Source organism: Cucurbita pepo, chromosome LG18 (genome assembly GCF_002806865.2).
Source record: "Cucurbita pepo subsp. pepo cultivar mu-cu-16 chromosome LG18, ASM280686v2, whole genome shotgun sequence".
In the NCBI taxonomy this organism is placed as follows: Eukaryota; Viridiplantae; Streptophyta; class Magnoliopsida; order Cucurbitales; family Cucurbitaceae; genus Cucurbita; species Cucurbita pepo.
In genome coordinates, this window is record NC_036655.1 from 2494233 (window position 1) to 2506357 (window position 12125).

The following is a 12125-nucleotide window of genomic DNA, read 5'->3' on the forward strand; positions in this document are numbered from 1 at the left end:
AATTGCGTTGAGATGTCGACATAATGCTATTGTAACAATTGGTGGTACTAGAACCTATTGACTCCTAGAATACAAGTTGACAAATATCTTCGCTGAAAAATAATTGAGCACGTCTCAATTTGGTCGATTTTGTCGAGATCGAAGAGTAGATGCTTTACCTAAATGAAGTCTCCAATGACCTGGATTTCAAAACCTCACCTTTATGAAATGGTCACTAGAGCTTACAAGACAAAACCATCAGAATTGGTCGTTCTAAATGTGATGATATCTCGACAGACTTTTTTGCCTAGATGGAGGAGCGTGCAAGCTAAATCTCACCATGTGAGTGGTGGAGAACCAAATTCCAATATGGAGAAATTTATCTTACAATGGTAAAAAAAGCGATCACGTTAGCAACAATGCATTTAGCTGATGATGCGAACTTGTGGTGGAGAGGTCACATGGACATTCAAGATGGTCAATATAACATTTGGGAGATATTAAAGCAAGAACTTTGCTGCCGTTCTTCCTAGAGAATGTTGAGATAATGAAGCAATAAGACAAGCGTATCGAGAATATTCAAGACTATGTGAAGTAGTTTTTTTTTTGTTTGGGCGGTTGCTAAATATTCATGATATGTTAGAGGAAGACAAGGTCTTCTATATTGTCGAGGTGCTAAAGTCATGGACGAAGTTCAAACTACACAAATAAAGAGTTTAAGACCTTTCTACTTCCGTTGTTCAACCTTAACAATGATCAATCCCAAAATTGAAGGTAATACAAACTATCGATCCAATTCACCAAAAAGTTGGAAGTAACAAACTTGAAAAGCGAGACTGAAGGCTTGAGTATACGACGTCTGTGCAACAACCACCTAAGTTTAGTTGGTTAACATACTCGAGGGCAAGAGTATGTATAGGGTTGCTATTGTGACGTGTAGCTGTCTCCAGTGGTTTAGTTTCATTCTTGGCTCGTGCATTCTAGGATTCAGTTGAAAGTAGTTCCTTCCCAGAACTTTAGATCTTATCAACCTGAATAGATTGACACAAATTTTAATAATTTCTTTCAACCATACACGGAGAAATCAAGAATGAGTCATTTTGTGCACTATGGAGATCAAAAGAAAGCTCGATTTTTATCCAAAAATGTTGTTTTTCGATTTTGAGATTGAGCTCGTATCTCCCAAATCAAATTCGAGAGAAGTCTTGCTCAACGTTCACGGATCAAAACCCTAAAAAATTTAGTTCGAACTCACGAATCTTAGCTCGAAGATACAACCAATGACGTGGCTTATTCTCTAGTGTTGGATCAGGCTACTCTTTTTTTTTTTGGAGATTGTTCTAGTGATGTCGTTGAGGCTTTAGTTTTTTTCATTTTAATAAAATTTTATTATTTAAGACCATAAAATAATAGAAATAAAAGGCATCTCGAAATAGAGTATCTATGAGACGTTTGATCGATCGTCCAATTTATAATACTTGAAGTTCATAATAGAACGATCAAATGAAATTGATGTACCTGAGCCCCACGTAATTAAAACATTAAAAAAAAAGTTTATGAATAGTGGAGGTTCCAAAAATGGTATATTATCGTCTTACGAAATAAGGTGTCTTAATCATGCCACAAAAATTTCATGGTGAATGATAAGATTGTACCATACATGTTCGTATTTTATAAGATTTCATTGTATTTTACGATTTTTGAGTTTTATTTTTAAGGTTCTACGTGGTAGTCATTATGTTATTCATGGACATAAGAGTTACAACTTTTCACTTGATCACAGGTTACTTCAACGTTTATTTTCAAGACTAGAAATAATCGTTCAGGTTGTTGCTTTAGTACGAACATTTTGGATATTAAAATATCTTCTTAAGCCATGAACTTGTTTTTTTATTTTTTATTTTATTTGCTGTGTTTAGATTTGCATGCTAGAGTCATTCAAGTAGTCTGGATCAAACTATTCTATGGGCGGATTCGAATCACAAGTTTAGAAACGAGTTTTCTTGATCTTGATCAATAAGATAATCCATTCCAAACATTTCTCTTGGGTTGACTTTTATTTATTTATTTATTTTGGGGTTCTTCCATAGTTTAGATCTAAAAGAATTGTTCTTCAATACGATAGTTAGATCGAATCCTAAGAGTTCCGTAACATATCAGGTTGGATGAAATGGAATGGAGAAGCCTTTCTAGTCCGTATTTTAGTCTCTTATTTCAATTTTTATCTCCGTAAAATTCTTAATTTATTTTTGTAGTGATAGGAGCAAAGATTTTCCACGAGAAGGAACCCGAGATATATAGTAAGTTCGTTTGTATATATATAAATAAAGTGAGTGAGGCAGGGCAGGAGATAGGGCAGGGATGGAGACGAGGAATACAATCCCCATCCTGTTTAATTTACAAGAAAAAAAAAATGTTTCTCCATTATCCATTTGATTAAAAGAGACGAAAATTGAGACTAAGATCAAAATAAAGCGTATAATTTGACCACCTTTGACGACTAGATCATAGTGGACATCGTTCACAAGAATCAAGCAAAACTTGATTTTAGAATGTGGTTAATGTATATCAATCTGAACCGGGACAACAATTATCGAACTTAAAAAGAACATCAGTTACGGGAATGAAATCATCAGACTAGCCAATGAATCGAACCCTATCGTCTAGTTAATGGTAAGGAGAGAATCTTGACGCAAATTTATTTGATTTAATCACATAATAGAGCGGAAAAAATATATATATATATATATAGACCGAGATTATCACATCTCGAACATAGATTTTATTCACTAAAATAGTTCAATCTCACGACTCTTTCAATACATCCACCAACTCGAACATATAATTCAAAAGAGTCAATATCAATATCAATATCGCTCCATTACGAGTCATATATTCAAATTATCACCTACAGTTTATCATAATATCCATAAATGAAAAGACGTGAAAGAGAAAGAGAAAGAGCATAACAAGAGCCAAGAACTTGACTTGCCGATAATGGCTGGTTATAGGGTTTCTTCAAAACAAGATAGGTCTCCTTCATTTCATCAAAATATTCTCGAACATCTTTCTCCAATCATAACCTCCATTTCTCGGCCGCCTTCTGCCCGAAACAATTGCCATTTCCGACCACTGCATCCTCCAGAGCCCCGAAGAAAAACACAGCAATCGAAAACACGACAATGAGCTGAATGTTAAGGCGTTGCTTGGCAATATTTATATAGAGAAAGAAGAGGTAGTTCATTGTTGGTCGAATGATAGAACCAATGAAGATAGGATTATGATTTAAAAAGAAATAGGAAAAAGAATCTTAGCATATATTAAAGAATTGAAAGTGGGGAACCTTCCAAGAAATAACCTAACTTTTAAAATATTAAACGACAAAAAAGAATTGAAATTAAATAATGAAGAAAAAAAAAAATGAAAAGAAAGTGTTTTAAAAAATATAATATTTATTTACAATATTCATATGCCCACCAGCTCACTCCATTTGGAGCATATATATTTGGGGACACCACCAAATGTGTTTTTTTTTTTCTTCTCATTATTATCCATACAACTATCCTTTGTCTTGTTTTTTTTTTTTTTAATAATAGTTTCCGGTCCACCGCTAATAGATATGGTTCTTTTTGGACTTTTCCTTTCATACTTTAAAAGCAAAGCGTCCAGACACACCGTCTCGTGTCTACCTCCTTCGGAGAACAGCCTCCTACAGCCTCGTCGCTCGCACATCTGTCTCGCTCTAATACCATTTGTAATTGTCTAGGTCCACCACAGATATTGTCTTCTTTGGGCTTTTCCTTTTATGCTTTAAAAGGGTCCTTACTGACTCCTTACTGACACACCGTCTCGTGCCTACCCCCTTCGAGAAACAGCTTTGGGCTTTCCCTTTTATGCTTTAAAAGCGTCCTTACTGAGACACCGTCTTGTGTCTACCCCCTTCGGGAAGAGCCTCCTCGCTGACACATCACCCGGTGTCTGGCTCTGATACCATTTGTGACGGCCGTCCTTATTGACACACCGTCTCGTGTCTACCCCCTTTGAGGAAGAGCCTCCTCGCTGGCACATCGTCCGGTGTCCGGCTCTAATACCATTTGTGACGACTCAGGCCCACCGCTAGCAGATATTGTTCTCTTTAGGCTTTCCTTTCAGGCTTCACCTCAAGGCTTTAAAACGCGTTTATTAGGGAAAGATTTCCACGCATTTATAAAGAGTGTTTCATTCTCCTCCCCAACCAATGTGGGATTGTGGGATCTCACAAAAGACGTGGCGGTTGATCAATTCATTAAGTTGGATATGAGCGACACTCGACACACATTTGAGCTAAAGTTAGTCGATTTTACTGATTGAAGAGTGATGATACTCATGAAGAAAAATAGAGTACTCATACGTTTTTACTAATTTACGAGGTACATGATTAATTAACTGAGCTCAAATTTGTACTTATAATATAATTATAATAATTGAAATGGGCATGCAACCATAGATAGCTCGTCCTAAACTAGCACGATGGTAAAATAAAGCAACTAAACCTGATCTATCTAAGGACGACCCACTTATGCATCAGTATCACGGGAGGATATTTTTTTGTCAAATCGAGACAAACATCACTTTAGTAAAAGCTAAGCATGTGGATGCTCGAGGATAATCTTTTCTTTGCTTTCAAACACGATAGTCGAACGATTCTCATGGATGCAAACATTAATTTAATTCAAATAAGATTCTAAATTAAACTATATTGGTAGCAAGTCTTTTGTAGCTTGAATGATAGCCCAATCCTAATAAACAATAGCAAAAGGAGTATCAAATGGAAACAAATGCAAATGGTGGATTCAACAACTGCTAGGCCTTCCTTTTAATTAAACAATAATTAGTGGCCAACCTCAAATTCTTTTATCTTTTTGTAAACAAGAATATATAAAGTGGAGTGGCCAATATATAAGAACAACATAAGCGTATATCTATAGAATTAAACGTGTATCAAAAATGGCTAAAGTTTACCAAATTAAATGCGACTATGCTATGCATGTGTCATGGTATTTACTTGCGATGTCATCGTCAGTCGTACAGGGTGTCTTGTCTTTACGTGAAATATAGAAGTAGCACATGACTTGAGTATTTTAAGAAATACTCGATAAGTGACTCCAATGTTGGGGTCGAGAAATGCAAACACATGCAATTCATGATTAGGGATCTATCATTTAAAACCATTATAGAGGTGGTCTCCAGTCCGAGCAAATTGAATGTGTAGTACTTCCCTATACACGACGAACACGTGTGAGTGTGAATCCACCAGGCGGTTTGCACACCGCCTGGGCCCATCATAATTGGCTAGTTGGAAGTAGTTGGACGTTCGGAGGTACAATAAATCCTCAAGTATCATGCAAGGCTTGATCATCGTCATCATCGTCCATACTCATCATCAGAAAAATGGAGGTTCCTATACTTTTCATCTTAAATCATTCATGTGACACAACCCCACGTATCATTTACATGTTACTCTAGGTAACATGCATGTGTAAACTTCCATACATTCATCATTTATAATATCATGGGTGGTGTATCATAAAAAATTTCATCATAATCAACCTCACATCTCATACATGCACATTATCGTAATATGAAATATTATCATATTATGTCACATCATTATATATATATATATATATATATTATGTTATCATGTCATAATGCATCATCATTTTAGCGTACCATCATATCATCATAACATCATCATAATGCATATCATATTGTATCAATTCACAACATTGTACCATCATAACTTCATCATAATACATCATCATATCATATCAATTCACATCATCATAACATCGTAACATCATTATAATCCATTATCATAACATCATAACATCAGAACATCATCATATCATATCAATTCACACCATCATAACATCATAACATCATCACATTCTATAAAACATACATGACACACACAAGGGCTACTGGACACGTGTCATCATACATAAGGCAAGACTTTCGACCGAGCCGATAATAAGGTCACTTACTTGGTTGGCTTTAGCCAAAGTTCTATTTAGCTTCAAATTTGATTGCTTTCGTCCTTCAAATTCGTTCTCACTTATGACTTATGTTAAGGTTTCACCTGTTTTGAATATAAATTTAATTGCCTCATACAAATCTAATTCATTCCATACCAATTTACATTTTTTTTCTTAAAAATGGCTACCCATCCCGGAGTGATTTCTCAAAATTAAGAAAATTCTAGTTATTTAATTTGTAACTCAAAACTAATTAATTGGGATAAAATTAATATCATTCGATAGATAAAAAAGAAAATATAAAATATAAAAAATTGTAAAATATAAAAAATTATGGCTTGCTCGCTCTCTTCTTGAGACAATCATTCTTTGAATTTCTACTGAGCTTCTGGATAATCATCGAGATAAAATTCTGTACCCTAAGTAGAAGAAAGTAGTTTTGCGTCATAAATTTGGGTGGATGAGAGATGTGTGGAAATTTTAGTGAAAGATTAGAGTAGGATATTGCTTGCGATGATTATTAAAGGGGGGTCATCACCTATTTACCTATTCGCCAATAGAGAACGTGTCTAGATAAAGACAAGGGTTCACATGGGTATCAACAGTCATCAGGTATGAGGTGACACTCCTCATGAATACGATTATTATACTATATGAACACTATTGGATAGTCGCCAGCTAACTTTAATATTAAACTATCTAATCTAATATGTGTCACATTTGATGGTTATATGATTAAACCCTACATATTATGAGCACACATGGCGAGATCATCTAAGCTGATATGTGTCACATTTGATGGCTATATGATTAAACCCTACATGTTATGTACACATATGACAGAGTCATCTCGCATATAAACCTCGCATATAAAGGATCTGTTGAGGTTGTGTCTTTCATATATGATACGTATGTCCAGGTCACTAAAGGATCGTACTATAAATGACTATAATACAAATATGACTATAATACAAATGACAAAGTCACTTCCTGCAATCTACGAAGATGTAAACTAAATATTAATGACTGCATGTATCCAACACTATCTACCATAGTGAGAAGTTTCTCACTACAACTATAAATTATGGCAAGATCATTCCCCTCATTATTTCGCTTATAAGTATAAGATTCACTATTGTGCTTATACATATAAGATTCAAGGATTTGTCGGATCACACGACAGGTATACAATTGACTTTGAACGTTCCATTCTTTTGGCCCTTCATCTATCAACTTGGCAGGCAAGCTACCTCGATCCAAATTCGAGAGCAAAATGGAAATTCTTAAGACAATCCTGGTAGAAAAATAGAATAGTACCCACCTGTATTAATCAATGGATACACAGTATAAGCTTCAAATGTTTTATATAAACCCTTCCTTCACAATAACCAAAAGTATAAATAAAATGTTGCCAAGGACAGACAACAGCAAAACGTTGTTGTTGGCCCTATAAAACTCGCCATCAACTTGAATCTTCTTTACAATCGATGATGCAGACACAACTCGGTAAATATCGAAAAGCAAGCGAGATTAGTTCTCGCATCCAAGAACGAAAGCATGGATTTCCGCCCACGAATTGACAGTGTAAAGGACACCAGACAATCCCTTCCAACTGCATTCTGTATCTTCGGTAAGACTTTTCTGTTTTCGTACCACGCTCGGGTACAACGGAACAAAAGAGACTCCAAATTGAGTTGCCAGTCTTCTTAGACTGGAACTTGTCCCAACAACAATTCCTACATCTGCTTCAAGTAGGCAAAGCAAGTCCCCGATGGAGTCTCCGACGTATACTGTTAAGTTCTTTCTATCATTGCCATAGTTCTCCAAGATTTTCCGGAACGAATTGACTTTATCAATGGGAGATTCTACTTTCCTAACTAAATCACCCGTCGAAACCGCTTCTTCAAAGGCAAACTCATTGGCATGTATAGTCACTTGAGTTAGTAAACCACCTGACACGAAGATAAAACAAAAACATGATGCTAACTTCAGTTGAGGTTGCTAATATTTGGAAGGATACGACATAGAATGTATGATAGTTATTGTAGTGACATAGAATGTATGATAGTTATTGTAGTGACATAGAACGTGCGGTAGCTACTGTGAGGACATAGAACGTGCGGTAGCTACTGTGAGGACATAGAACGTGCGGTAGCTACTGTGAGGACATAGAACGTGCGGTAGCTACTGTGAGGACATAGAACGTGCGGTAGCTATTGTGAGGACATATAACGTACGAGGACATATAACGTACGAGGACATATAACGTGTGAGGACATATAACGTACGATAGCTACTGTGAGGACATATAACGTACGATAGCTACTGTGAGGACATATAACGTACGATAGCTACTGTGAGGACATATAACGTACGATAGCTATTGTGTGGACATAAAACGTACGATAGCTATTGTGAGAACATAAAACGTACGATAGCTATTGTGAGAACATAAAACGTACGATAGCTATTGTGAGAACATAAAACGTACGATAGCTATTGTGGCGACGTAGAACTTATGGTAGCTACTGTGATGCCATAGAACGTATGCATATGGTAGCTCTAACTAACATTCTGAACCGAATTCATATCGGTAACTCCAAATCCGTTAAAAGAAAGTTGAGAAATGTACCTGAATTAAAAGATGACCTTATGAGATCCGCGCACCAGCAATATGAGAGTATATGGACACCAACATTCAAATTTTCACTCTTAGTAGCGGTTCTGAAGAAATTAAAACAACCATCTTGAATAATAAGACGTTCACCAGCCCGTCTTATATCTTCAAAATTTAAGCCCTTAAGAACTCCAGACTCGACGACTCTATTATTCGCTCGTTTCTCAAAATCAGAGAGTTGCTCAAGTGCTGTACACAGATCTTCATACTTGAATTCCTCTGCAAGATCCAAAAATTCACAATAATGATTGTAATTCTTTTCATAACATAAACATAATTCGCTGGGATAAAAGAAAATCTGTGTTTTAAGTAATCACCAGTTGCAGGGGGCGTGATTTTGTCAATGCATTCCTCGTACTCTTCTGTATACTGCCTGGAAATAACACCCCATGTGTTTCTGAGGTCAGCTGATGACATCCGAGTAATTTGGTCGTCAGGCTGAGTCTGATCAGGTTTCGGAGCTCTTACCATTGCAATTTCTGCGAGAATGGCAGACGAATCGACGACTGTGCATGTCAAATCAAAGTCAGAAAACAGTACCAATCGTTCCGTTGCAGGATTGTGATCTTTAATCAAAGGAACTACTGTTTTCTGGGAAACAGGCTGAGAGCAGTAAAATTCTTGCTCGAGTTTCATAGCTTGGTGATAAAGCTTCTCAATGGTGTCGAGCTCTTCACCGGTCAAAGTTGCTGAGAGTTTCTCGAGAATGTCTTCAGTTCTCGCAGCTGATTCCTGAATCAAAAATAAAAATGGCCAGCCATTTCAGCACTCCATCTCTTACAACAAAACTAAAATCAAAACAAGAGACTTCACAACTCAAAATTACAAACCTCAAAATCTTTAGATGCATAGTTTTCGATCCACGTCTTGTAGAGATGATTGCCATGGTCAGCACCAAGAGCTCCCTTAAACTCGGTAGCTAAATAGGCGTACAACCTCATACAAGGTGTGATGGCACCAAGAGTATAAGCAGCAAGCTTTGTTCTCTCAAACGGGGTGGCAAGATTACCAAGACCTTTATCTCCTTCAATCTTGCCAAATGCCGTTGCCAATACAAAGTCGGTATATTTTACTGTAGCAGGGTTGATAGGAGACTCTTTTCCGCCTTCAGCAGCCCATTCCTTAAAGACACCATGCACCAAGCCAATAGGGTCATATAACTTCCCAAGGCAATAAAAAGATCAAACATTTAGTAACGCCCCAGATCCACCACTAGCAGATATTGTCCTCTTTGGGCTTTCCCTTTCGGGCTTCCCCTCAAGGCTTTAAAACGCGTCTGCTAGGGGAAGGTTTCCACACCCTTATAAATGGTGTTTTGTTCTCCTCCCCAACCAATGTGGGACATCACAATCCACCCCCCTTCGGAGCCCAGCGTCCTCGCTGGCACTCTTTCCTTCCTCCAATCGATGTGGGACCACCCCCAAATCCAACCCCCTTTGGGGCCCAGCGTCCTTACTGGTACACCGCCTCGTGCCTACCCTCTTTCGGGGAATAGCGAAAAAGTTGACACATCGTCCGGTGTCTGGCTCTGATACCATTAATAATGCCCCAGATCCACCGCTAGCAGATATTGTGCTCTTTGGGCTTTCCCTTTCGGGTTTCCCTCAAGGCTTTAAAACGCGTCTGCTAGGGGAAGGTTTCCACACCCTTATAAATGGTGTTTTGTTCTCCTCCCCAACCAATGTGGGACATCACACCATTCCTCAAAGAAAAGCACATCATTGATTGAAGGTTAATGAACAGAAATAATGATGCCCTTCTACCTTAACAAATGAAGCATGCCTTTTCAGATCTACCATCACTGCCTTCCTCAGCTCATTGATTGAATGTTTTGCGTCATCATCGTCAGCACATTCAGCAGCTAATTCATACCTGGATTAGAATAAATAAGGATGTTTCCATTCCAAACTTCTAGAAAACACAGACAAATAACATCTTCAAAACCAGGACAGGACCCTTAATAATTAATACAAAACACATTGGTCGTCAACAATGATATCGTGATCCAATGCTTCTTCGTTTCACCAAAGTAAATCGAATCTACTTTTCTCAATCGAACAATCCTTCAAGCTATAGTACATCAAAAGCATTAAAACTCAAGAAACCATATGAGCAAAACAAAAACATAATGGGACAAGGTTCTTAAAGCGTTTCTTTCCCTTGTTTTCCCAATTTTCTTTTCTTCTTAACATTACAGAAGTCAAGATTCTGAAGCCAACCAAACAACCACTGTCAGGCCCTATAAATTGAATGTCCCAATATCTGTCAGCAGAAAAACAAGTCATTTAAGACTCCACGACATTGGGTGAAGAACATTGAAACCTGATAAAAGCATTGCCTACATTGGAATAAACCTAAGAGTTTATGGAAGAATAAATTCTATTTTCACCCTTTTTCCATGAATCAAGGATCAAGTAAACGCAAACGTTATACACCAAAGAAACGAATTAAAACCAGAATAGATTTAGAATTTGATGAACTAGGCCTCGCATTCAAGAATCTTTGCCCACGGAGGCCGAAGGAGAAAAAACAAGAGGAATATCAATTCAATTAAGAACAGAAACAGAACAAATTCAATATTGTTGATTTCATCTAAGATTCAAGATCACTGATTCCAGGACCACCCCCATTTCCCCTCGAGATAATATCTCAAAAGAACCCAATTAAAAAAAAAAATCAGACAAAATAAACCAAATTCAATTAAGATTCAAGATCATGGATTCCACAACAGCACCACCATTTCCCCCCACAATCAAATAACTAANAAAAAAAAAAAAAAAAAAAAAAAATCAACTCACGCCTGAGCAAACGCCTTGAGAAAATGAACATCCTGATCGACAACGTGGCGAAATGTATCAACATCGAGAGTCCCACAAGCGAGACAAACGCAGAATGGGGTGTACATCGAGAATATCGACTCTCTACGACACTTATTCCACAATCTCCGAGCGAGAGGGCCTTCGGAGTCGACATGAGAGACCATAGCCATACGGGGAGGCATTGGCGGCGGAGATCGATGAAAGGAGCTGAAAGTGAGGGATCGGAGGGCGGCGATTGGGATTCGGAATCGAAAATTGGAGAGGAGAAAAGCAGAATTGGGTGAGATTTTAGAGATAAACAGTGAGCGCATCGGAAAGGGAAGAGGATAATTATATAGAAGAAAAAAGCGAAGACGGCGGTGGTTTTTGGGGGACTCTGTCGAAGCCTGTGTTGATGAACCAACCAACTCTCTCCCTTTTTTTTTTTTTCTATTTATTTTACTTTTTCTTTATGGTATGTTTGACGTAATTCTTGGCTTTCCAATTCCGAACCAAATACCCTTTATAAGGTGTGAAAACATGTCCCGACCAGTTTTAAAAATTTTGAAAGGAAACCCGTAAGGGAAAACTAAAAAAAAGGACAATATCGGCTAGCGCTGGGCTTGGGCTTGGGCTTGCGCGGTTACATATTCT

At 37.4% G+C, this 12125-nt stretch overlaps 1 protein-coding gene across 1 annotated transcript; it reads right to left on the reverse strand.

The window, feature by feature from the left end:
• Positions 1–7291: 7291 nt before the first annotated feature.
• On the reverse strand, positions 7292–11890 carry LOC111779897 (bifunctional TH2 protein, mitochondrial-like). Its single transcript, XM_023660088.1, has 6 exons — positions 11472–11890; positions 10437–10545; positions 9504–9794; positions 8991–9405; positions 8629–8892; positions 7292–7948 (listed from the first exon to the last, which is right to left on the reverse strand). Exons 1-6 carry the CDS (start codon positions 11801–11803, stop codon positions 7527–7529), a joined length of 1833 nt encoding a protein of 610 aa, XP_023515856.1. The 5' UTR covers positions 11804–11890; the 3' UTR covers positions 7292–7526.
• Between the last annotated feature and the right edge of the window lie 235 nt (positions 11891–12125).